This window comes from Mauremys mutica, chromosome 1 (assembly GCF_020497125.1).
Source record: "Mauremys mutica isolate MM-2020 ecotype Southern chromosome 1, ASM2049712v1, whole genome shotgun sequence".
Lineage (NCBI taxonomy): Eukaryota > Metazoa > Chordata > Testudines > Geoemydidae > Mauremys > Mauremys mutica.
The window spans coordinates 136,706,423-136,734,260 of record NC_059072.1 but is presented as its reverse complement, the minus strand read 5'-3'; the positions used below and the strand labels follow the sequence as shown (position 1 = coordinate 136,734,260).

At 44.1% G+C, this 27,838-nt stretch overlaps 1 protein-coding gene across 4 annotated transcripts in view; it reads left to right on the top strand.

Moving 5' to 3' along the window:
• TULP3 (TUB like protein 3) overlaps positions 1-27,838 on the top strand; it is a 92,334-nt gene that overhangs the window by 16,447 nt on the left and 48,049 nt on the right. For 3 of the 4 annotated variants that reach the window (XM_044997372.1, XM_044997364.1, XM_044997348.1), the window contains exons 2-3: positions 13,928-13,979; positions 27,427-27,589. In XM_044997372.1, coding sequence (XP_044853307.1) covers positions 13,928-13,979; positions 27,427-27,589 — 215 coding nt within the window. Of the gene's footprint in view, positions 1-3,962; positions 4,016-13,927; positions 13,980-27,426; positions 27,590-27,838 lie in introns of those variants that run through there. The other variant, XM_044997354.1, reaches the window with a different exon arrangement.

Here is a 27,838-nt window from a genome sequence, read left to right as displayed (position 1 = left end):
TTGCCTTTGTCTGTGCTTCTATGCCAACTAAAAGTAAACTCTAACAGACAACCCACATCCAGCTTATTACTCCTATTCACTGATTCCGGTTGAATGCTGTGTTTATTGCTCAAGGAGGTGTAACTGCGGGTGCCACATTAATATGACCTCTGATTTGATGCCCCGGAAAATGATGAGCAGTGCTGTGGTAACTTGCTGTGAGATTCCTGAAGTGACAGTGCCTTTATGACAGGAATGTGCCATGGGATCCTAGGAACTTTAACTTCCTGTGCAGAGAAAAGTGGAACTATGTTAACGTGCCCTAGGACTTCTGTAAAACAAATAGCGCTCATAGTGGAAACAAATAGAAGTTTACCACTCAACAGCCCAATTCACATTCCCATCAAAATTGAAGGATGTGTCAGCGGTGCCAGGACAGACAAGAATTTACGTGACAGACTGATCCAGTTTGTTGAATTATAATATGTAACAGGACACAGTCAATTTTGAAATCTAGTCACTTTTCAACTCAAAATCTAGTTGGTTTTTAAATGAGTTAAGTGACACCTCACCTGAATTCCCCTTTCTGATTATACAGAGGGAATAGTGAAAATATACATATGTGCTTTCAAGTGCACAAAATAAGCTAAAAATGCCAAGAGAAACCATTATTTTTATTTGATCTCTCATTTAATAAATTCATAGATTTTTAAGGCTGGGGGTGGGGGCATTATAATTATCTAGCTAGTCTGATCTTCTGCATAACACAGGCCATATACCCTCACTCAGTAATTTCTGCAGCAAACCTATAACTTCTGTTTGAATTATACCAGACATTGTAGAACGATAGTGTTGCCCTTTTGGCACACGTGGTTAGCCACTGTTTGGGGCTGTGTTGTTTCAGTTAAGAGAAATCCTAATTGCAATCCTGTTTATTTGCAAGGAATAAACACAAAGTCCTGTTTGAATGCAGTAGAAACAAACAGCAGCAGGCAGTTTCCTTGCATAATTTCCAAGCCTGCTTTTCCAGCAAGTCTTGTGCCTCAAGGAGCTCTGTGCCTCTGCTTCCTCTTAGGGCCACTCTCACAACGGCCTCTCTCAGTTTCGGCTGGCTTTCCGCCTTACATAGCTATATTAAATCAATCCCCTAGTCCCTGTGTTTATAATCAGTCCCAGGGAAAACTCTAGCAGCCCACACAGTTTGTCATGGAGTCCTCTGCCTTGCCCTTGGGTGGTAGCCTCATACTGTTTCAGATACACAAAGGAATATGTAATTGTTCCTTCTATTTAGTTTAGCAAACTCATCAGCTTTAATCAGGGGGTATGTAATTGTTTATAGATCAAAGACTTGCTTGATGGCAGCCATTAATACCTTTCAGCATAAAAATACTTAGTTTTGATTTAAAGACTTCAAGAGATAGAGAATCCACCACTTTCTTAATTAAGATATTCCAGTGGCCATTAATCCTTACAGTTAAAAAATGTTAACCTCATTGCTAGTCTGAATTTGTCTAGCTTCTGCTTCCAGCTATTGGATCTTGTTATGCCTTTGTTCGGTTAGATTAAAGAGCTATTCAAAATCTCTTGCCCACATAGGTACTTGTAGAACAGGATTAAGCCAACTCTTTAATTTTCTCTTGAATAAACTAGAATGAGCTTCTTAAATATCTTGCTATGAGGCATGCTTTCTAGATTTTAAATCATTCTTGTAGTTCTTTTCTGAACCTTATTCAGTTTTTCCACAATCCCTTTTGAAGTGTGGACTACCAGAACTGGACATAACGTTTCAGTAATGATCTCACTAACTGCATATTTAGTGGTAATACCACCTCCCTATTCCTGCTTAATATTCTACTGCTTATATATCCAGGATTGCATTAGACTGTTAGCTACAGAATCCTATTGGGAGTTCTTGTTTAATTGGTTATTCATGATGACTCCTAAATCCTTTTCAGTATTGCTGCATTCCAGGATACAGTCCCCTATCTTCTAAGTGTAACCTGCATTCTTTGTTCCTTATGACGTGTTTTCATACAGCCAAATACAAATATTGTTCAGAAGAGTCCATCTTATTAAGCAATTTAGATAGGTTTGTATAACTAACCTGTCCCGATCATTATTTACCATTTCACCAATTTTTGTCATCTCATTTTACCAGCAATTATTTCATATTTTCTTCCAGATCATTGATAAATACTGTATATTGAATAATATTGGGTGAGAAAAAGATCCCTGCAGAACTCCACTGGGAACATCTCCATTGAATGGTGATTCCCCAGATACAATTAGTTTTTGTGATCTACCAGTTAACCAGTTTTTAATGTATTTATTATGTTCTACATTGATTTGATGTAGTACTCATTTATAAAAGATTTATAGTCTTTATGTACCATAGTGAAAATAGTTCAAGATAGGAGAGAGAAGCTCACTAGATTTACTTGCTGTCTTCACTAGTATCAACTGCATATGATGTGGCATCACATCATCTTATGATCATAGGTTCACAGAAGATTAGGGTTGAAAGAGACTTTAGGAGGTTATCTAATCCAACTCCCCGCTCAAAGCAGGACCAACCGCAACTAAATCATCCCAGCCAGGGCTTTGTCAAGATGGACCTTAAAAACCTCTAAGGATGGAGATTCCACCACCTCCCTAGGTAACCCATTCCAGTGCTTCACCGCCCTCCTAGTGAAATAGTTTTTCCTAATATCCAACCTAGATCTCACCCACTGCAACTTGAGACCATTGCTCCTTGTTCTGTCATCTGCCACCACTGAGAAGAGCCTAGCTCCATCCTCTTTGGAACCCCCCTCACTCTTCTCTTCTGCAGACTAAATAAGCCCAGTTCCCTCAGCCTCTCCTCATAAGTCATGTGCCCCAGCCCCCTAATTATTTTTGTTACCCTCCTTTGGACTCTCTCTAATTTGTCCACATCCTTTCTGTACTGGGGCCCCAGCAACTGGATGCAGTACTCCAGATGTGGCCTCACCAGTGTCGAATAGAGGGGAATAATCACTTCCCTTGATCTGCTGGCAATGCTCCTACTAATGCAGCCCAATATGCCATTAGCCTTCTTGGCAACAAGGGCACACAGTTAATTCATATCCAGCTTCTCATCTACTATAATCCCCAGGTCCTTTTCTGCAGAACTGCCACTTAGCCAGTCGGTCCCCAGCCTGTAGCAGTGCATGGGATTCTTCTGTCCTAAGTGCAGGACTCTCACATTGGTACCTTCTTTGCGTTTTGTCAAAAAGCACTTCAATATGCCTTTTAGTAAATGCACATTCTGCATTTTTAGCCAATTGTTAACTCCATCCCTACTTGGTATCCATGGTTATTCCTGGTCTCCACTTCCATTTTACACCTTTGATTATTTCCCACCTTCTCCAGATCCAGAGGCATCATTCAGCTCTTAGGGGAGGATGAGGGGGTTCCTTGAATATGGTGAAACTGAAGAAAGGAGTCATTGGGGGCAGTTTCTTTGTGGTGTGAATAGGACATTCCAGTGACCATAGTACTGTGGAGGGATTTGGAGTGAATATAGCGTGTGCTCTGTTGCAGAAGGTTAGGGAGAGAAAGAGGAGGGGAAGCTAATCTGAATACTGACATGTCACAAGTACCACGGGCTAAGCTAGGAATTGCTTTCTAGACCATACTCTTGTATTCTGGGCAGATTTGTTATTTTCCTCATTTCCAATAGATGTTTAATTGCTCTTACTGCAGACAGGAGTGTTATGTGCAATACAGTACTTGTACACTTACATGTCAGAGGAGCATTTGAATGTGTTGTTTCTGTGGATTTGGTTGGATTCCCTTTTGAAACTGGTTGAGCCAGGGCTTTATTAGTGCACTGCTTGCATTCGTCACTTATATGTGGGAGAGCCTCCACACAGTCTTTTTCAGTATCAACAGCTTATCCATTTGAGCTACTAAGAGAAAAAGTTAGTGTAAGAAAGGAACAAGAAAGCTCTGTTTTCCTGGCTGTTGTGTTGGACTTTTCAGACAACCAAGGAGTGGGAAGGATTCAAGGGATGAGGTAAATAAAAAAGTGAGACTTTTTTTAATATTTACCATATAGATGCTCTGATACCTCCTACCCTCTTCTACAATTCATGTAGATTCTTCTATTCTGTGATGGGAAAGGATTGCTGGGCTCCTTCACTGCAAGTCCTTTTCACAGAAGTGCTTTTAATCTGTTAAAGGTGACCTGAAAAGGAGACAAAATTGTAATTGTTCCTGTACTTTATGATGCAAAAAGATGACTTGTTAAAGTTTTTGGTTTTGTTTCTTCCTTCCATACTGGGGGGGGGACATGGGGGAGGGGAAGAGATGTGGAAACACCCACCCACCTCCATCACACTTGTTTTTTGCATGCCTTTTACATAAGGAAAATCAGATCCTGACTTACTTCTTGTTACTGAAGGACTTGAGTCATCGTTGGAAGACCAGAATGGAGACATCACAATAGCTTGATCCTGACTGTTATCATTTCCAACCCTTAATTAAGTAATGAGGAGTGTTGAATGTGAGGACTAGTCTATTCTGCAGTAGTGGTGCTGTTCCAGTCTTCAAACATAGCTATAAAGTTTTCACTTAACATAGGTTTTGTTCCAAAGTGGACACATGACATAATTAAAAATGATTTTGATCCCATTGAGAACTGGGATAATTGTAGCTCAGAGAGGTCATCCCCTATTCTCCACTGGCAGAATCATCCAGCTAAAAATAAAAGTTGGGATCTCATATGTTTAACATAAAAAACAAACAAAAATCTTTTGAGGTTGCATTTTTCCATCACAAAGAAGCAGTGAAGAGTGCAAACAATGCTAGTATGTGTCCACACAATGCTATTTTTTTAAATAAAAATAATTACGTAAGACAATATCCAAAAAGAAAAGGGGTGTGTGTGTGTGTGTGTGTGTGTGAGAGAGAGAGAGAGAGAGAGAAATGGAAAAGTGATCATTATCTAATAATCTAATACAGTGGTTCTCAACTAGGGATACACATATGCCTGGGGGTAAGCAGAGGTCTTCCAAGGGGTACATTAACTCATCTAGATTGTTGCCTAATTTTACAATAGGCTACATAAAAAGCATTAGTGAAGTCAGTACACACTAAAATTTCATACAGACAAAATAAGAAAGTAAGCAATATTTCAATAATAGTGTGGTGTGATGCTTTTGTATTTTTATTAGAGCTGTCAAGCAATTAAAAATTAATTGTGATCGCACGATTAAAACATCATGATCAATAACATGATCACACTGTTAATAATAAAATACCATTTATTTAAATATATTTGGATGTTTTCTACATTTTCAAAGATATTGATTTCAATTAAAATAGAATACAAAGTGTACAGTGCTCACTTTATATTTATTTTTATTACAAATATTTGTGCTGTAAAAAACAAAAGAAATAGTATTTCAATTCACCTCATACAAGTACTGTAATGCAATCTTTTTATCATGAAAGTTGAACTAACAAATATAGAATTATGTACAAAAAACCTGCATTCAAAAATAAAACAATGTAAAACTTTAGTGCCTGCAAGTCCACTCAGTCCTATTTCTTGTTCAGCCAATCGCTCAGACAAACAAGTTTGTTTACATTTGCAGGAGATAATGCTGCCTGCTTCTTGTTTACAATGTCACCTGAAAGTGAGAACAGACATTCACATGGCATTGTTGTAGCTGGCATTGCAAGATATGTGCCAGATGCACTAAAGATTTATATGTCCCTTCATGTTCAACCATCGTTCCAGAGGACATGCGTCCATGATGATGACGGGTTCTGCTCAATAACAGTCCAAAGCAGTGCAGACCAACGCATGTTCACTTTCATCATCTGAGTCAGATGCTACCAGCAGAAAGTTGATTTTCTTTTTTTGGTGGTTCAGATTCTGTAGTTTCCACATCGGAGTGTTGCTCTTTTAAGACTTCTGGAAGCATGCGCCACACCTCGTCCCTCTCAGATTTTGGAAAGCACTTCAGATTCTTAAACCTTGGGTTGAGTGCTGTAGCTATCTTTAGAAATCTCTTTGCGTTTTGTCAAATCTGCAGTGAAAGTGTTCTTAAAATGAACAACATGTGCTGGGTCATCATCCGAGTACTGCTATAACATGAAATATATGGCAGAATGCAGGTAAAACAGAGCAGGAGAATACTATTCTCCCTCAAGGAGTTCAGTCAAAATGTAATTAACGCATTTTTTTTAAACAAGTGTCATCAGCATGGAAGCATGTCCTCTGGAATGGTAGCTGAAGCATGAAGGGACATACGAATGTTTAGCATATCTGGCACATAAATACCTTGCAATGCCAGCTAGAAAAGTGCCATGTGAACGCCTGTTCTCACTTTCAGGAGACATTGTAAACAAGAAGCAGGCAGCATTATCTCCCATAAATGTAAACAAACTTGTTTGTCTTAGCGATTGGCTGAATAAGTAGTAGCACTGAGTGGTCTTGTAAGCTCTAAAGTTTTACATTGTTTTGTTTGAGTTCAGTTATGTAACCAAAAAAAAATCTACATTTGTAAGTTGCATTTTCGCGATAAAGAGATTGCATTATGGTCCTTGTATGAGGTGAACTGAAAAATACTATTTCTTTTGTTTATCATTTCTACAGTGGAAATATTTGTAATAAAAATAATATAAAGTGAGCACTGTACACTTTGTATTCTGTGTTGTAATTTAAATCAATATACAGAAAATGTAGAAAAACCATTCAAAAATAGTTAATTTTGCGATTACGTTTTTTGAGTTAATTGCATATGTTAACAGTGATTAATGGACAGTCCTAATTTTTAAGTCTGATTTTGTAAGTAAGTAGTTCTTAAATGAGGTGAAACTTGGTGTACAAGACAAATCAGACTCCTGAAAGGGGTAAAACCTGGAAAGGTTGAGAACCACTGATCTAATGCTTCTCCATGGTGAATGGATTATTTTTTTACCTACTTCTTTTCAAGAGTTCAAAAATGTAATCTATTTCTTTAAAACCAGTATGCAAAGAACTTGGTAAATGATTTGAGTTTTGTTGCTTTATTCCCCTAGTTGTTTTGTGAATATTATTATTTACAGCTTCTAACCTGTGTGTGTTTTGTCCATGCCAAAGGTAACCTTTTCTATCACCAGTGTGTTCTGTATGTGAGCATGCCAAGTCTTCATCACCCACTGGATTTCCACATGGCAGCTATTGCATATCTTGCTGTATTCAGCAAATGTGTTAGAAAAATATCAGTTGTTTAAATTGTGTGTATCAACAGGGAGCCTAAATCTATTAGTATAACCATAGCAAGTATCCTTCAGGTCATTTGTCCCTCCCTGTACCTATAATGGCTCTGACCAGCTTTTTTGTGGTTCTTTCCTATATAGTCATCACAACCTAAGTGAGGATTTCTCAAATATTTTATTGGCAAATTACAGAAATAGGAAATGTGACATAATAAAAAGCAGTTATACACAGATAACCCTCAGACTAAGTTAATTAAAATATGAATAGATAGGTGTCACACTGTCTGGAATGGCTCCCAACGGTGAGTGCCAATCTCAGATCAGACTGTCAGAAAACAGGGCAGACACCCCAACGTGGTGGTATATTCAATAATTAGATTTCACCAAGCCAATAACTAATGTGAACTCCTGGATCACTATGTTAGTTTTACCATGTAGGCACAGACAGTACCGTTAGACTCTCCAGCCTATCTTTCCACCCAGACAAACTGGACTTTGTGATACTGGTCGCTATACCAAATATCACATCAAAATAGGTTACTCCCAACCCCAAAGGGTCAGTCACTTACCACAGGTCAATGGATATTCTCAGTCTGACACCAAAGACAGCACTGGCAGTGAATTTCTCTAGTAAACTAACTAAAGGTTTATTAGCTTAAAAAAGAAAAGGGAGAATTGTTGAGAGGTTAAAGCAGGTAAAATATATTAACAGAAGAGTGTAAGTTTATAAATCCAAAATGATAGTAGAGAAGTAATAATCTGCTAATTTTCTATAGGTTTTTCAGAGTTATCCAAAATAACTTTGGGGATGTCTGTCTTGCATCTAGAATGCTTCCCTATGAGTGCCCAAAAAGTTCAGAGGTAACAGGATCATTCCCTGGATCCATTCTTACAGCTCCTTTCCATGGAATGCAATCTGGGAAGAATTTTTATTCACTGCATGGGCTTTTCCTTTGTTGACTAAATGAAGACTGGAGTCTGTGAATTTCCATTGTCAAACACAATGACCCATGCTTTGAAGTTAGCAACCTTCTTCATTTACATTTCCAAAGTTACTTTGAAGAGTAATTTTAGTTACAGGGTTATACATAAATGCAGACGTTTGTAATAGCAAACAACAATCCTTTGTTAATTTTCATGAAGTTTACACATCAAACATCTTCTCATTTTAACACTAACACACACTTTAAACTAGGTTTATGTAATTACAGGGATATACATAATGTAATGCGATCGCATCAACAGGTTATAGATAAGTGAAGACATTGACCATTTAACACGAGTGAATTAGTCTGTGCATACTAGTACACTTAATGTTTCTTTGATGTTCACACACAAGTGAATTGGCCAATAGTTCTGACCTGCTGGCTTATCAGCGTCACACCCTCAACGCAAAACTGGCGTATAAAGGGGTGACACAGACAATTCTGAACCCTCCTCAGGGACTCCCCATTCTTGATAAGGATCTGCAACCACATTTTCCTTTCCCTTATGAATTATATCCATGTCAAATTCTTGTAGGGCCAAACTCCCAACAAAGTAATCTTGAATTGGTTCTCTTAGCTCAGTGCAGCCATGCTAAAGGGGCATAATCACTTAAAGCAGTAATGTTTTTGTTACACAGGTAAGGTTTAGTAGCCCAGACAATGGCATAGCACTCTTTTTCAATGGCAGCAGCATTTTGTTCAGTGGGTGTCAGTTTTCTGCTTACGTAGACAGTGGGGTACCTCTTACCCCCCACTCCATCTTGCATCAGTACTGCGCCCAACTCAGTGTTAGAAGCATCAGTGCACAGCACAAATGGTTTGCTGAAATCAGGGCTGACCAAAACAGGCTCCTTAGACAAAGCTTCTTTTATGTACTGTAAGCCTTTCTGACAGGCCTCTGTCCATACCACCCAGTCTGGCTTCCTTGTTTTTTGGTAAGGTCTGATATGGGGGCCACAATGTAACTAAACCCTTTTACAAACCTACGGGTAATAGTTGGCCAGACCAATAAAGGATCGGACCTGCTTCTTTTTTCTAGGGGAAGGCCAGCTCCTAATGGCCTCTATTTTTGAAGGGTCGGGGTGAACAAACCCACTGCCTACCTTGTGTTCTAGGTAGGAAACCTCTGCAGCTCCCATCTTGCATTTGGAGACCTTGACAGTAGCCTTTGTAACACAATTCCCAAATGATTGAAGTGGTCTTGCCAGGAGCTACTAAAAATAGCCAAGTCATCTATATAGACTTTGGCAAATGTTTGTAACCAGTGTTCCCTCTAATTTTTTATGTCCATGTGCGGAATAAATGTTGTTATGTGCACCAATGTGGAGGTGATGTGTGACACAATACCTTCATATTGGTGCACATAACAACATTCATGTGGTCTGGGTGGGGTCAAGGTATTCAGAGTGTGGGAGGGGGCTCAGGGCTGGGACAGGGGGTTGGGGTGTGGGGGGATGAGAGCTCTGGCTGGGGGTGCGGGCTCTGGGGTGGGGATGAAGGGTTCAGGGTGTGGGAGGGGCTCAGGGCTGGGGAAGAGGGTTGGGGTATGGGCGGATGAGGGCTCTGGCTGGGGGTGCGGGCTCAGGGGTGGGGATGAGGGGTTCAGGGTGTGGGAGGGAGCTCAGGGCAGGGGCAGAGGATTGGGGTGTGGGGTGTGCAAGCTCTGGGGTGGGGCCAGGAATGAGGGGTTTGGGGTGCAGCTTGCCTCCAGGCTGCAGCCTGCCTCCAAGCTGCAACGGGGAGAGAGGACTCCCCACAGCCCTTTCTCACTGTAGCAGCTCGGGGCCGAGGGATAAGCGCCTTTCCCCAGCCACGGCAGCTCTAGTGCACTGGACTGGGCTGAGGGAGGGACTCCTCTGCCCCGGCTGCAGCAAGTCCAGGGGAGGCCTGTGCTGGGGCCGGCGGGGAGGGCTGCCTCTCCCCACCACAGCCCTGAGCCTCTGCATGGGCCGGCCACACAGCTTAGAGGCAACTTAGTTTGTAACCTCTGCAGCACGTCATTAACAAGCCATTATAAAGTTTGCTTCTGAATGTATTAATCCAGAAGGCATAACATTAAATTCATATAGTCCAGATTCCACTATAAAAGCAGATTTTTCCTGGACATCAGCATTTAAGGGAATTTGCCAGTACCCACGAGTCAAATCTAGGGTACTTACAAATTTTGCACACCCCTCCCCCACAGTAGGTCCAGTAAGTCCTATATTTAGGCTATGGGGTAAGGATCAGACTGGGCAATAGCATTCAATTTCCTATAATCTATGCAAAATCTGATGGTTTGCCTTTCCTAGGAACCATCACAATAGGAGACTCCCAGGGACTTTTTGAGTTTAGTGATTAACTCCATTTCAAGCATGCTTTCAACCTCCTCTGCATTTCCCCTTTGGCCCGGTATGCCCTGCATTTTGAATGGAGTGTAGATTCTTGTTAGTTAAACCTGGCCAGTTAGAAAATACTTGTCTGTGGTGCTTTAAAAGGGAGAGCTTTTCCTGACTGGGGGCTAGAGTTAAACTCCCCAAACTCAGTGCTTTCCAGTGGAGTTCCCTCTTTGCTCTTTTTGACCAAATCCGTTAAAGGGGTTCCTCATCAGCACAACATATCATAGTCACAGCAATCTCGCTTTCATGGCAAGCTTTTAACCTATTGATATGCACTGTTTGCACTGTTCCCCTGACAGGGGGCTTTTTGACATTATATGTGACTTCATTCACACTTTCAATCACCTCAAAAGGTCCTTCCAAATAGTCCTGCATTTTGGTTTTCCTTACAGGAATTAATATTAACACCAGATCGCCAATATCAAATGACCTTTCCTCAGTATGCTGATCATACCAAGCTTTCTGAGTTTCCTGACTTTTCTTAAGGTTCTGTTGCACCAAATCCATCATAACCTGCAAATTCTCCTTAAAATTAGATACATAGTTCCCCACTGTAGTCCTGTTTCCTCCATATTGCCCTCCCAAGAGTCTCAAATTAAATCTAGGTATCCCCTTACCTGCCTCCCATATAGGAGGTAAAAGGGAGTAAAGTCAGTAGATTCTTGGGGTACACTTCTGTACACATATAGAAGAAATGAGACCAAAATGTCCCAGTTGTTGTCACACCTGGAGACATCCATTCTTAGCATAGCTTTCAAAGTTCCATTAAATCTTTCCACAGCCTCATTGGTCTCTGAGTGTTAGGGAGCAGCCTTTATATTCTTCACTCCACACAATTCCCATAATTTTTTTAAGACAATGGCTGTGAAGTTTGCACTATGATCTGTCCGTATTTCTCTGGGAAATACTACTCTGCTGAAAAAGGTAAATAAAGCTGTAGCCACAGTTTCAGCTTCAATATTAGACAAGCTGTGGATTCAGGATACCTGGTTGTGGAATCCACCACCACAAATATTGTATTTCTTTCCACTCCTGTAAGGTTTAGTGAGAGATCTACAGTATCTACAATATCTACAGACAATCTGGCAAATGCCTCTTTAATGATGGGTAAAGACTGCAGTGGTGCCTTGTAAGGCCCTTTAAATCTTTAAGCTTCTGACACAAATATCAACTTTTGCAATAATTTTTCAGTGTCTGAAACATATGAAGCCAATAAAGATTGTTCTTCAGCCTGTCACAGATTTTCTCCACTCCTAAATGTCCTTCTGTCCTGTATCTCTGGGGCACAACTATTTCCTTGCAAATTTACTAGGATGCCATTTCTTTCTATAGAGGATTCTTGATACAACAAACCTTCTTGCATAAAAAATCTACCTTTTCCTTCCCCAGCCAGGATATCATTCTGAACTGCCGCCCTTTCTTGTTCCAAAGAAGGATCAGTTTGCTGCGCATATATAATCATAAAAGATTAGGATGGAAGAGACTTCAGGAAGTCATCTAGTCCAACCCCCTGCTCAAAGCAGGACCAACCGCAACTAAATCATCCCAGCCAGGGCTTTGTCAAGCCGGGCCTTAAAAACATCTAAGGATGGAGATTCCACCACCTACCTAGGTAACCCATTCCAGTGCTTCACCACCCTCCTAGTGAAATAGTTTTTCCTAATATCCAACCTAGATCTCACCCACTGCAACTTGAGACTATTGCTTCTTGTTCTGTCATCTGCCACCACTGACAGCAGCCTAGCTCCATCCTCTTTGGAACCCCCCTTCAGGTAGTTGAAGGCTGCTCTCAAATCCCCCCTCACTCTTCTCTTCTGCAGACTAAATAAGCCCAGTTCCCTCAGCCTCTCCTCGTAAGTCATGTGCCCCAGCCCTCTAATCATTTTCATTACCCTCCTCTGGACTCTTTCCAATTTGTCCACATCCTTCCTGTAGTGGGGGGCCCAAAACTGGACACAGTACTCCAGTTGTGGCCTCACCAGTGTCAAATAGAGGGGAATAATCACTTCCCTCAATTTGCTGGCAGTGCTCCTTCTAATGCAGCCCAATATGCCATTAGCCTTCTTGGCAGCAAGGGCACACTGTTGACTCATATCCAGTTTCTCATCCACTGTAATCCCAAGATCCTTTTCTGCAGAACTGTTGCTTAGCCAGTCGGTCCCCAGCCTGTAGCAGTGCATTGGATTCTTCCGTCCTAAGTGCAGGACTCTGCACTTGTCCTTGTTGAACCTCATCAGATTTCTTTTAGCCCATCGTCCAATTTGTTTACATCACTCTGGACCCTATCCCTACCCTCCAGCATATCTACCTCTCCCCCCAGTTTAGTGTCATCCGCAAACCTGCTGAGGGTGTAATCTGTCTCATCATCCAGATCATTAATGAAGATGTTGAACAAAACCGGCCCCAGGACCGACCCTTGGGGCACTCCGCTTGATACCAGCTGCCAACTAGACACCGAACCGTTGATCACTACCAGAAATTCTTTGTGTGTTTCACTTAAGCCCAGAGCAGATTCTGACACAGTAGAAGAACTTTCAAATTCCTTCTCCGTAGGCAAGCTGCTATTCTCAGCAGAAAAAGGCTAGGATTTCCCTCCCCTTCCACAGCCTTCCTACAATAACGTTGTAGCCAAGTCTAAGCATATTAATACATCTCTACCCTGGTATAACACGGCCTCACCTATAACATGGCTTTTTTTGGCTCCTGGGGACCGCGTTATATCGGGGTAGAAATGTATTAACATGCTTAGACTTGGCTACAATGTTATTACCTATTAAAATATCAGTGGGTAGCAAATTCCTAATGCCAACCACAGCATCACCTAACTATAGAACATTTCAGTACTGAAATCATCAATTTTTATACATCAGGTCAACTTCATGTCAAAACTGGGTAAATCAGTCTTTTACATATCATGACTAGTGATCCTGGGCAATCCACAAAGAGGAAAGAGCTGGATTGAGGAGCCAGGGAGTGCAGAACTCTGAGATGTAGATATCTGTGGGAGAACCAGGACCACAGTGAATTGCTTTGAACTGGTAAGCATTGGAGCAACAAATTGGCTCATGACTCAGCCAATTACAATTGTTCAATATTGAAAGTTGCTTCGGGAACGTGGTTCATACATAGCTCAGTCTTGTTTAAAGTGCACTATAAAAATGAGTTTTTAAATATATCAAAGGGCTGTTGGGTCTCACAGAATGGTAAAAAGTATATTATGGGCTGGCAGTTAGTTTATAAACGTGTTTGTTCTGGAACCGTATCTTACTCTGTAGAGCACCACATACACTTACAGTGCTATGTAAATAATTTTTACTAGCAATAATAGGGTTTTTTTCTCTTTCCTTTTCACAGTATTTTTGAAGATGAAAGTGTGAAATTGCGACAGCTGAAACTAGAGAACCAGGTAAGTGAACAGGCAGTGCAGAGGCTGACAAGTGTCACTCTAAGAGAATGGGCAAAACATCAGTCTCCCAGAACTTACAACCACATTTTACATTATGAGTCTGAGTTTGCCGCTTCTTTATTCTGACAGGGAAGGAGAGACAAATCTTTGCACTTCTTTCTTCCCCCAGTTGTGCCTCTTGGATGCACCTGATTCACTGCTGTGCTTTATATAGTCTTTACACTAGTGCAAAGTGAGTATAAAACTCCAGCATTTTACACCCACATTGCACTGGTGTAAACAACTGCAAAAGGTACAGAGCATCTCCTATGGCATGTGAGACCATGTGTGGAGTAAAACAAAGCCAAGGTGATGAGTCTGATATAAATGCTTGGAATGATGGACAGAGACAGATTAGAACTAATCTCCAGCATTTGCCTTCAAGGATTTTCTGCTTATCATTAGTTTAAGGGTCAAGCTTGCCACAGTTTTAGTTTTGATTTCCTTGGTATTTTGTGCCTCCTGCAAGTGTTGTTTTATTCATTTCATTAGGATTCAGTCATCACTAGACTGAGTGGATCAAAAGAGAGGAGGAGAATTAATCTCTGTAGGGAATTATCCAGTTTAAACATCAAAGCAGAAAGAAAAATACTCTCTAAACAGTAGAAAGAGCTGCTTAACCCCTCTGTCAAGATAGACTTCCAGCAACTTTCTGTCTTTCTTTTTCTAAGTACAACCCATTTTTGGCTTAGCATTTGATTTGGCAGAAGAGCAGGAATTGTATCTCTTTCCAGACAGCTGATGGATACACAACTTGCTGAATGCCCAGACCACCATACCCTTTAGAGCACTTAGATAAACATATTCATCCCTACTATTCTGCCCTGTATGAAATTTAAAATGAGTATAAGTTTATATAGAGGCGGATTAAGGTTTGGTAGGGCCCTCAGCCAGAGCATGTGGTGGGGCTGCTCCTCACCCCTTCCATCTGCAGCCCCGCCCATGGCCCCACTCCGTTCCGCCCCTTCCCCCCGTGGCCCCACCTTTGTTCCACCCACAGTCCCACCCCATTCTGCTCCCGCACCCATTTACTCCTTTCTCCCCCCCCCCAAGACCAGGGAAGCTCTGTCCCCCCTGTCATGACCCTGGGGCCGCAGCAAGGAGTGAGAGCTCCCCCAACCCTGAGGCCACGGCAGAGAGTGAGAGCGCCTCCAATCCCAGGCTGCAGTTGGGTCCAGGTGTTGGGGCTTCGCCTGGTGCTTTTGCCAGGAAGCAGGGGTGGGGTTGGGGGACCTCCCCCACCCACATGGCGCTTCTGCTGGGGAGCGGGGTTAGAATGTGGGGGCTTTCCCCGCTTCACCCGGCACTGCTATGGGTTGGGGCGTTGGAGTTTCCCCTGCCCCACAAGGCACTCTTCCCGGAGCTCTGGGCTTCCGCCATATGGTGGCGGACTTTTTTCAGGGCCCCTCAATTGACCAGACCCCCCCGGGCATGGGCTCCATAGGTCCAGTGGCTAATCCGCCACTGTGTTCATAGATTTTTTAGGCCAGAAATCCATTATGATAATCTAATCTCACTTCCTAACACAAGGCATAGAGCATCACCCAGTAATTCTTGTATAGAGTCCAATAACTCATGGTTGAACTAGAAGCATATATTATAAAAAGACATCCAGTCTTGATTTAAAGACTTCCAAGTGATGAAGCATCTACCACATTCTTTGGTGAGCTGGTCCAGTGGTTAACTACCCCAGGGCCGGTGCAAGGATGTATCGCGCCCTAGGTGAAACTTCCACCTTGCGGCCCCCCCCGCGCCCCTGCCCTGAGGTGCCCCCCCCATGGCAGCTCCCCCCCTCCACCCTGAGGCGCCCTCCCCCGTGACAGCTCCCCACCCTCTGCCTTGAGGCACCCCCCCCGCCCCAGCTCACCCCTGCTCTGCGCACGAGCACCCCGAGCACGCCGTCACTGCTTCATTTCTCCCGCCTCCCAGGCTTGTGGCGCCTATGCTGATTGTCGCCGCAAGCCTGGGAGGCGGGAGAAGTGAAGCAGCTCACCCCTGCCCCACCTCCTCCCTGAGCACACCGTGGCTGCTTAACTAAATGCCGGCGGCAACCAGGGTGGCCGAAGATCCAGCCGCTGTGGTCGCTGCCGAAGAAAATGGCACCCCCCAAATCCCAGTGCCCTAGGCGACTGCCTAGGTTGCCTAAATGGTTGCACCGGCCCTGAACTACCCTCACTTAGAAATTTGTGCCTTATTTCTAGTCTGAATTTCTCTCACTTCAGCTTCCAGTCATTGAAGTTTGTTCTACCTTTTTCTCTCGTGTCAGATATGTTGTTTCTGTGTACGTATGCATGGCATTATCTAAGGGTATGTCCAGACTGGCAGAGTTACATTACCGGCACTTACATCGCTGCTCAGAGAGCGCTGAAGGGAAATCACTATTGTGTGTTCACACTGTCATCTGCCTGCACAATAGCGTGTTCACACTTGTGGCACTTGCATCGGTATTCATAGTGGTGCACTTTGAGCAGCTATCCCACAGGGCATCTCTTCCTCTTCTGCCGCTAAGAGTTATGGGAAGGTGGAGGGGGTCGCGGAGCATCCTGGGTCCTGTCCCAATGCCCCGTGATGCATTGCTTTGCATCCCAGCAGTCCCTGTGCTTCCGTCCACATTTGGCACCATCTTTCAACAGTTTGTGTACTGCACATTCTGCCTCTTTGGTCTGCAGGAATGGATCCCACACTGTAGACCAATATGCTGCTCGCTCTCACTAACACATCACGAGTGTCAGCGAAGTTATTCCTTAAACTACAAAGGGAAAAGGAGTTTGACATTGATCTTGTCACTCATAGTACTTATGACACGAGATTGCTTGTGGCATTCACGGAGGTGCTGACCACTGTGAAACGCTGCTTTTGGGCTCAGGAAACAAGCACTGAGTGGTGGGATCACATCGTCATCCACCTCTGGGATGATGAGCAGTGGCTGCAGAACTTTCGGATGAGGAAAGCCACATTCATGGGACTGTATGACGAGCTCACCCCAGCCCTACGGTGCAAGGACACAAGAATGAAAGCTGCCCTGCCATTGGAGAAGCGCGTGGCAATTGTATTGTGGAAGCTGGCTACTCCAGACTGCTACCGATTAGTCGCTAACTAGTTTGGAGTGGGAAAATTGACTGTTGGACTCGGGTTGATGGAAATGTACAGGGCCATTAATAGCATCCTGCTCCGAAAGACCATGACTGTGGGCAACGTGTGCGACGTGGATGGCGTTGCACAAATGGGCTTCCCAAACCGTGGAGGGGCGATAGATGGCACACACATTCCAATTCTGGCACCAGACCACCTAGCCACTAAATACATTAATTGGAAGGGTTATTTCTCTATGGTTCTCCAGGCACTTGTGGATCACCATGAGTGTTTCACGGACATTAATGCAGGCTGGTCCGGAAAGGTGCATGCTGCACGCATCTTTCTGAACACTGACCTGTTCAGGAAGCTGCAAGCAGAGACTTTCTTCCCAGACGAGAAGATCACCATAGGGGAAGTCAAAATGCCCATTGTGATCCTGGGAGACCCCACCTACAACTGAATGCTGTGGCTTATGAAGCCATACACGGAGCACCTTGACAGCAGTGAGGAGTGGTTCAACAACATGCTGAGCAAGTGCAGAATGACTGTTGAGTGTGCTTTAGGCCATTTAAAGACCCGCTGGCGCTGCCTTTATGGGAGGCTGGACCTGGCCTATGACAATATTCCTATGCTTATAGCTGCGTGCTGTACACTCCATAATATTTGTGAAGGGAAGGATGAAAGCTTCACTCAGGGCTGGACTGCTGAGGCTCAGTGCCTGGAGGCTGAATTTGAGCAGCCAGAGACCCAGGCTATTAGAGGGGTGCAGCATGGGGCCATAAGGATCAGGGATGCCTAGAGGCAGCAATTTGAAGCTGAAAGCCACTAATATTTGTTGCTATGTTCAGGAGTACAGTGCTTGTTATGCTAGGAGGTGATTGTGATTGGTGCAGATGTGAAGGTTTAAGAAAATTGCCTGTTGCTTTGCAGGGCTCTGTTTACTTTCAATTAATGGAATAAAGGTTGCTTTCAAACCAAAACAGAGGAGAGAGACAAACAAAAAAAACACATCAGCACTGAGGGGGATGGGGGAAGGGAGGGCCCTAGGAGGAGGTGGGGTCCCAGAACGGTTAAATATATGTGTATGTCCAGATATCCTATGCAACCTTGTCCTTTGGAGTACAGTGCAGTGGGTACTGTACTTCAGCAGGGCTAAACTGCAGAGCGATGGGGGTTGAGTGCAGTGGGTACTGGGAGTCTGCAGGGCTGGACTGTGACGGGGCAGGAGTAGAATGCTGCGGGTACAGACTGGAGCCAGGAGGTTGATAAGAGTGTGTTGGAGGTGTCTGGGGTGCGTATTGCAAAGAGTTTAGCGACAGCAGCTGCAGGGGAGGGTGGGTGCAGAACTGCTCGGTTTGAAGAGCTAGTAGCATCTGGAGCGTGTCTGCTTGGCGCTCCATAACGTTTAAGCACTTTGTTCTGGCATGCCACGTTCTCTTTTCAGTCCCTCTTCTCACTGTCCTGCCACTCCTTCGATTCTTGTTTTTCGGCCGCGGAGTGCACCATGACATCACACAGAAAGTCCTCTTTTAGTTTTTCATGGCCGCTTTTTAATTCTGCGCAGCCATTCAGCTGGTGATAACAAAGAGGGAGACTGGGCTCCCAAGGTCATCTCTGTGAAGCCAAAATGAAACATTTTACAGAAGTAGTATTGTTTGCAACACACAGACCACTGATTCAGTGATTTAACACACAGCCACTATTCCCATACCTGTCACTAACTGGCTGACCCCAGGCAAGCACACATGAGCCACAAGACCCCCAAAATGGTGAGTAGCCACAGAGGCTGGGGAAATCAGTGTTCCAGGACTGTATTGTACACTTTGCACATGGCTTTTGGGGAGAGCCAGCACTGTAGGGGGCCTTATAATCATTACTGTCCCTACATTTTCCACAGGCCGTGTTCATTATGGAAGATATCTCGCTGCTGAGGGTGAGCAGGGAATCAAGGGAGGGTCTTCTCCAAGACTGCGGCTTCCACCCTGGCCCTTATGCGACTTGCCTGTGTGCAGCAATTGTCATCTTCTCCCTTCCCCCCCAGTGACGGCAGAGTGGCACGGGAAAGTTACCCTTAATGGGGCAAGAAACGAAGCAGGATTGCCCAGTATCTCCATGAGAGTTTCATGGAGATCTCTGAGGCAGATTCCCGTGAAGTGAGGGAGTCAATCACACCCTGTTCTGCCACTCAGTCTAGGCATGTGGTGGTACGCACATCATACAGACACAAGCCTGCTTTCTGCAACCCTCCTCCCCCCAACAACTCACTTCAGCAATTCCCAAAATCAAAGCCACTTACAAGGGGTCTCCTCTCCTGTTTGCGCTTTGCTAAGCTCTGACTGCTGTGACTGGCTAGACTCCTCCCGGGTAGAGAAGGGCTCCTGGCTGCATGCATCTGTGACCTCTGAGTCATCCTCTGCCTCTGTGTTCTCCTCCCCCTCCACAACCTCATCCAAGATTTCCTCCTCCTGGCTCGGTCCACTCTTGACTGGCATGCGAGCCTCTGAAGTATCTACAGGGGCCTTCGCAGTGGAGGTGGGGTCGCCACCGAATATTGCATCCAGCTCTTTGTAGAACCGGCAGCTCGTGGGCGCAGCACCAGTGCGGTGGTTTGCCTCCCATGCCTTGTGGTAGGTGTTCCGCAGCTCCTTCACTTTGACCGTTGTAGTGGGGTGATCACCCTGCTCCTGCCTGGAGGAGTTAAAAGCAGCCCTGGAGAGGGCTGTGGCTGTGGCTGGGGAAAGGCTGATTGGGGAAGCAGCCACAGCTGAGGCCAAGCCCCAATCAGGCCACAGATGGCCCTATAAAGGGGCTGTGAGCCAGGAGCTCAAGAGGACACTCTCTCTCTCGCCTCTTGAGAGAGAAGGACCTGGATGCCCGGGGAGCTGAGCAGGGTACCTAGGGTGGAGCAGTGCTGGAGAAGGGCAGAAGGAGCTGGGGAGCTCCAGCCTAATAAAACCCCAGGCTCCAGGCCCTGTTAAGGACCTATAAAAGGTACTGGGGCTGCAGAGGGGCAGCCCAGAGATAGGCAGAGGCAGCAGGTCCTAATCCCCCTTGCCGATGATGAGTGGTTTATAGACTGCCGTCCACCCCAATGAGTGGGGGCTAGATGGTGACTGGCAGTAACCACTGAGGCGAGGTGGGGATAGAGGGTTGGGGGTTCCCCCGGGTGGGAAGACCCAGATTGTGGGTTACTGCTGGGGGCAGAACCCTGATGTAGAGGGGCACCAGTGTCTGGGAGGGAGACACCGGCCTGCAGAGGGTGCTCCAGGCTGGTAGAGCTAATTCCCAGGACGACCAGCAGGAGGCGCCGCACTGGTGAGTCGTCGCATCGCTACAACCCTGCACTGCAGTGTGTCCCAGTCATGGCCCCTTTCTGTTATGCATCCTGAAATCTGTCCGTAGGTATCATAATTCCTATGGCTGGAGCGCAGCTGGGACTGGACAGCCTCCTCTCCCCAAATGCTGATGAGGACCAGCAGCTCGGCATTGCTCCAACCTATTATCGCCTAGTGCGTGGAGCAGGCATGGTCACCTGGAAAGATGCATTGAGATCACTACACGCATCACCAAGCAAACAGGAAGGGGACTTTCAAAATTCCCAAGGAATTTAAGGGGTGGGGCTCATGGTTGGTCACCTGAGGGCAGGGCAGTAGAGTTCAATCTGATGACCAGAGAGGCGAGAACAGACATTGTGGGACACCTCCCGGAGGCCAATCGCAGCACTGTAATCGACCAGGGTGTCTGCACTGGCACCGTGATGCTGTACCCCCGGCGCAGAAAGCCATATACCTCTAGTTGGGGTGGTATTTTTTTTACAGTGCTGCAACTGCGCAGTTTCTGTGCACTAAATGGCTTGGCAGTGTGTACACCTTGGGAGTTACAGCGCAGAAAGCTGCTTTACTGTGCAGAAACTTGGCAGTGTAAACAAGTCCTAAAGAAGTCAGTGCAAGGGTTTAGGTCTTTGATTGTATCACTCAACCGAACAGGATTTCTCCCTATCTAGGTTCTACAAATAGTGTCTGATTAACCAACAACACTGGATAGAGTACTTACTTTGGATCTTTCTTCTAAAATAAAAGAGAGTACAAATTCAACTTTTAGATAATGTTTTCACCTCTTAGCTCATAGAGCCGAGAATACTACGTCATTTGATATTGTTAGGCAGCAGGGCTAACCTAAGTAGATGGATGGGAGTAGTTCACGCTGCTCTGAGGTTCTGTTTTAGGCTGTTTGCAGACAAATTTAAAGAAAACTGTATTTGTTTGCATTCAGAAGGTTCTCTGCAAAACTATAGTGACTAGAGACTTGCGACAAATTTTGAAACTTCAGTCTGTTAGAGCTGCAGGTGCACAGCAGTGCTGGTAATTAGACCTCTTATTTAGGTATGTACATGTAGATTTAAATTTTTACCTTTAAACACTTCTGAAAATTTTGGTCTATTTTTTTTAATAAATAGAAGCTTAAATTCTGCAGAAAGAGAGAGGTAAGCAGCAGGTTGCAAGGGGCACTGTGACAGGCCACATGCTGGTCATATATTGTGCATCACACACTAAACAGGCTTTTTTCATCTTGCAATGTTTATCTCAGCTATTTTAGAAATTAAAGATCTATTAAACCACATGACTCAGGACCTAAATAGTTAACCAGATGATGCTCAGGAAGCAACTTTTTCCACAGCAGAGATCTGCATTTAATATGCTTTCTGTGATGTGCCTAGCACATTTGTGGTTGCGATAAAAATGATGATGATTATTAATAAATAAATGATGTAGTATTGCACACTCAAGTGCTTTATTAGGGGTTTTGTGTCTTCCCCCAAGGCACAGAAAACCAAACAGGATGGCCCATTGGTCAGCTGTGTTATGCTAGATCTGATGGTCCTAACTCCCTGGGCAGCTTGCTGGAAATTTGATAGACTCAATATTATTATTTTGTTTCCAGTGTTCACAGTGTTCTGAATTTTCAGGAATCCTGTGTAGCCTGAAAGTAAAATGTCATGGAAGTTTTTAATGTACAACGTTCCCAAAGTGTCAAATGCATCATGATAACCAGTGTCCTTTCATTATCTTATTGGGGACAAATGGAGCGTACTGCTCCTGTGTCTTTTCCCTAAAGTACATTAATCTCCATTATAATACAGGGATGGAAGAAAGAGTTGGATATTAGCCAAAAGTAAACAAAATCCAATTCTTTTATTTGTCCATCACATCAGTGTAAGCAAATTTTTAAAAGAACACTTAGCAATGTTGATTATAAAGTTGTTATGCCGTCTCGTTCAAACAAAGTGAACTGCACTCTAACAGCCTTAAATGTATGCTTGGGGGATTAGATTTTTATTGGTAAATGTTGGTAAATATTAATTTTACCATACACATTCAAAGTGACGAAAAAATATTTCCATCTATTATATTGTGGTGTTACGCTAGCATTTAGTGCAGCTGGAGCAGAGGCACCATTTAGGTAGTTTTAATGTTTGAAATCTTAACATATACTGTCATTAAATAATTATTGTCTGACCTCTCCTCCCCCATAATTTCACAACTGTGAAAATTTAAATAGATAAAAAATCTAAAACAATGCTTTAAAATAAATATTGATACTATTGATCAAAATTATTAAACAAAAAGAATTCTGCTAAGCCTACTTAAATAACAGTGTGGCAGCACATTTCCCATGCCTTAATCAAAAATAGAAATAGAGAGAAACTCTTTTAAAACAAATGACCGTACTGTTCCATTTTTTTTCTACCTTCTGGTTAACCAAAAGTTTCTGTTAAATGAAGGTGTGCATGATGAAATACTGTCCCACATATACAGACCCCCTGTTTTCTCAAAGTTTTGGTGTGTCCCATAAACCTTTTGTTAAAACAGAATTGTACTGTATTAACAGGGGCGGCTCCAGACCCCAGCACGCCAAGCGCGTTCTTGGGGCGGCATGCCGCGGGGGGCGCTCTGCCGGTCCCTGGGAGGGCGGCAGGCGGCTCCGGTGGACCTCCCGCAGGCGTGCCTGCGGAGGGTCCGCTGGTCCCACGGCTTCTGTGGAGCATCCGCAGGGTCGCCTGTGGGAGGTCCACCGGAGCCACGGGACCAGCGGACCCTCCGCAGGCACGTCTGCGGGAGGTCCACTGGAGCCGCGGGACCGGCAACCGGCAGAGCGCCCCCCGCAGCGTGCCGCCGTGCTTGGGGCGGCGAAATCGCTAGAGCCGCCCCTGTGTATTAAGGCTATGTCTAAACTACTGGCGCTACAGCAGCATGGCTACGGTGCCATAGCTATGCCACTGTAGCACCAAAGTATAGCCGCACTCTGCAGCGATGAAAGGGGTTTTCCCATCACTGCAGAAACTCCACCTCCACAAGCGATGGTAGCTGGGTCAATGGAAGCTTTCTTCTGTCAACCTAACCATGTCTACACTGAGGGGTTTGGATTTTTCACACCCCTGAGCACAGTTCCTATGTTGACCTAAGTTTTAAGTATAGACTAGGCCTAAGATGGAAATAAACTTCTAGGGCAGCAAACACTAAAATGCTTTAAAAAAACCTGGCCTAGTAGAAGAATCAGTCAGGTTGCTCTTAGAGAGTTAGTTTACTGATAGCAGATACTGGCCCCCAAATTCAATCTCCGATGCCTATAGTAAGTGGGTATATTCTTATTGCATGTATAATGTCTCTCTTGCTTCCCTTCTCCTCTTCTGTCTGTCAGATAAGGGAAATGTCAGTGACAGGTTCTGTTCCATATTTATTTTGAGGATAATGTGTTGTTGACTCTTGCTGTCTTGCTCAATGACATTTCATTTCCTCGTATTTCCTTCCCTCTTGCTCTTGGATGATTATGGAATATGTTTTGGTTTTTTTAGTCCTGTAACAATATACTGGTATGTTCTGTGATCTGAGCCTGGTTATATATTTTGTAAAACTGCAGAACCAGCAGACCTGGATTTCTGGTAAAGGGTCTGACTACCAATCAGTAGCGTAAATTTGACCTTCAATATGTATTTGCAAAGTTTCTCTAATTCTTATGTAGTTTCTTCTTCCAAACCAATATTTTAATACTTATAAAATATATTTTTAATGTTCAGGCTATCCTTTGTGTGTAACGTTACAATAACAAACTAACTTGGACAGCACAGGTCCCAAAATAACCCAGTAACAAACCAGCCTAGAGAACATGACTCTCACATAATATTAGAACAGCAGCAACCCCTGTAGCCCAGCCCTCAGGAATACCAACTACAACAACAAACCAGCTCATGCGGGGTAGTGCTCATGAACAGTGCTAGGATAATAAACCAGCACATGCAATCTAGCCTTCATATGTGATCATGCAATTAAAGAAACAGTGTGCACACACCGGACCTTCTGAGGAAACTTGCCATAAGAGAGAAAAAAGAGCAGAGGGCCAAGAACTGAGCTTTGCAAGTGAGGATACATGCAAGGAAAGAGCCATCACCAGAGACAAAAAAAGAGAGGGTAGTTTGATAGGTTCAGAGGGGAATGATGATAGAAGGACGCCTGCATCCAGGTGTCTACTTACTTTAAGGAATATGTGGAGCGAGAAGTGGGAGCTATCATCAGTGAGAACAACCTTCAGATTGCTCTTAAGGTTACTAATGAGCAGACAGGGATGATCTGTCTTTAGTGCAAGTGACTTGTACACATGTAGAACATCCCATTTGGCTTAGTGATGAACTACAGTGTACTAAAATCCGATTCTCACAGACCTTGTAACTTTCCTTCACAGACCTTGTAACTCTCCGTACCAAGCATAGTTCTCTTCACATTTACCCGCATGCATCCAGCAGCGTCTTACCTTAATTATTGAAGTTAGAACTTGTTTTCTTTATCGCTTGTTATGACATCACAAGTGACAGGCTTATATATGTTGACACTAAGATTGGGATTCATAGTTCATTTGACTCTGGCTAATTTTGTCATTCAGCTTTGTATCACAAGGAATGAGTTCACTTGGTATATCAAGTTCTCTGCCATTCAGTTAGCTCAACACGAATGATTGAAACACCCTTGACTCCCCCTGTAACTCCTATTCCTTCTTGTCCTATCTATGACTTCCAGTGTCTGAGAGCTGCCAGTTGTGAGTTCTCCTCTGGGGATGCCAGCTCCTATCAGAGAGTCCATTTCCTGTGCAAGTCCTGACTTGTTTTGCTGAATCACAATAATATCTCTGAGTGCAATAGTAATGTCAGTTGGAAGAGTGAGGATTTGAGAAATATGTGGCAGTGTGTAGTGGGGCAGCTGCCAGGAGAGCAGGGGTTAAAAGCAGCCCTTGGAGAGGGCTGTGGCTGGGACCCAATTAGAGCAGGGGTTAAGAGCAGCCACCGCTGTGGCCACACCCGGCCCTGATATAAGGGAGGAGCTGGGTCAGTCTCACTCCAGCCTTGGAGTGGGAAGGACCTTGTTGCCTGGGAGCAGAGGGTACCTGAAGCAGAACAGTGCTGGGGAGGGGCAGGCAGAGCTGGGGAGTTCTGGCCTGGCGAGTCCCCAGGTTGAGGCCTTGCTGAAGGCCAAAGGAGAAACTGGGGCTGCAGGGAGACAGCTGGGCCAAGAAAGGCAGCAGGTCCAACTCCCTTGCCAGTGATGAGTGGCCATTACAGACTGCAGTTTGCCCCAGAGATTGGGGGCTAGATGATGACTGGGAGTAGCCAGTGAGGCAAGGTGGGTATAGAGGGTTGGGGGTTCCCCTGGGAGGGGAGACACAGAGTGTGGGCAGAACCCCAAGGTAAAGGGCACCAGGGTCTGGGAAGGACACAGGGCCTGAGGCAGGAGAGACATCAGCCAGCAGGGGGCACTCTGAGGCTGAGGAGCTAATTCCCAAGGCAACCAGCAGGAGGTGCTGTGGTGGTGAGTGCTCAACCTGTTACACAGTGAAATTGAAGACTGTATCACACTGTAATGCAGAGGCACAAGGGAGCAGGGAGAGGGGTGTGGTCTCAAGCTTAACTTTGGCATTTTGTGATATGTGGTTTGTTTGTTTGTTTTACTTTTTACCAAGGCAAAGTTACTACAACAACATATTAACATACTACATAGCACATTACCTATTCCTATGTAGCATCAGGTTAATATTCAAATAACCTGGCTAAAGATTCTGGCTTGCTGACTGGAGAGTCCTCCTCATCTGAGTACATTAAAAAGGATGACCGCATTTCTAAACACCCATTCTCTTTTTGGCACTTCTTGCGTACATACTTGCTGTGAAAGCTTTCCCATTTCAAGGACAGTCCATATTTTGCTATATCTCTGATCCATAGGAGGAGGAGCTACATTTTTCTGGTAATGTGCAATGCAAAATTTAGCTGCTAACAATAAAAAAGAAATTAATTTGTCATTCTGTTTAAAATGTAGATCCTTTAATAGGGTATTAAGTAAGCAGGTCAGGGAATATGTAGGAAGCTGGCATTTTGTCATAAGATGAATTTCTTTAATAATTCCCTTTCCCATAGAGAGTCAATTTTTGTCCAAATCTCTGTCCCTTCGTTTCATCTGGGTTGTTTGCTTATCAACATTTTTTTTTCAGTCAAAATTGTACATTTCTTAGAAACACTTTTTTCCAGCTTGCTCCTGGGTCAAGTCCTCAAATATGGTTAAAAGCCTTGATAGAGCAACCTTGTGTTAAGATTTCACTATAAAATATTTGAATTGTTAACCATGCAAAAGTAATATTGCATAAATATACTTCTCGGCATTTAATATGAAATTAGCTTATCTGTACTATTACACATCTGACATACTGAAATTTGATAACTGAAGATGTTATTCAAAAAGACAGAATGTTTAGTCATAGAATCAGAGCTACTGTAGAGAGACTGGTGGGTCCTGGTGGGTCATCATTTCTATCCTATCTATCAGTTTTAAATAGGTAAGGTATGGGCAGTGATTAATGAAACCATGAGATGTGTTTTGTATCGCTAATTCTAGTTTGTGAAATGCTTCATAGTGGATTCTGAATAAATCTGCTAAATTTAACTCCGTGTGAATTAAAGAGTTATGGCAGTTTATATTGGATACAAAGACAAAAGATTGCTGATGGCCAAGGATTATGTCGCAGTCTAAGGTGGTGCCTTGACCCCTGGCTGCCAGCAATGGAATCTGAGAGTCCAAGTGAGTGCCTCACTCCAGAGTCATCAGTGAAGTCTGCATAGTGGAATCATTCTGAAGTGTGAGACCCTTGTCAGAGCACACCAGAGCTTTTCAGACTTCATAGTGGTTCCAATATAAAATACTTTGTTACCAATGGCCAGGGAGGGACCATGCATTGCCTCTTACTCTGTAGTGTGTGTGGCTATTCATCCTTACTTCATATCCTTTGTTTCTCTTAGAGAGCTCTTCTGGAGAAGAAGCAGAGGAAGAAACGTCTTGAGCCCTTGATGGTACAGCCAAATCCAGAAGCAAAGCTGCGTAGATCAAAGCCCAAAGGGTGTGAGGAGCAGACTCCCTTAGTTGAGACCCACACCCCTTTTCACAGCGATGTTATCCTGCATGGTATGTAGTCATCCTGATCAACAGACATTCTTACTAATGCTAGTTTGTTTTTACCTTAGGGGTGGTCACATTTACATTCCCCAGGGGAATGGGTGGGCGAGAAACTAAAGGGGTTGATTTTGTTGGGTACAAAAGAAGAGCAGCACTACAGCATTCATTTGTTCCTTTTCACTCATCTGTTGCTAAGCAACACTGTGCTGTAAAAAAACTCTCAACCTGAATCAGACTCCACTGTCAGATAGCTAATTA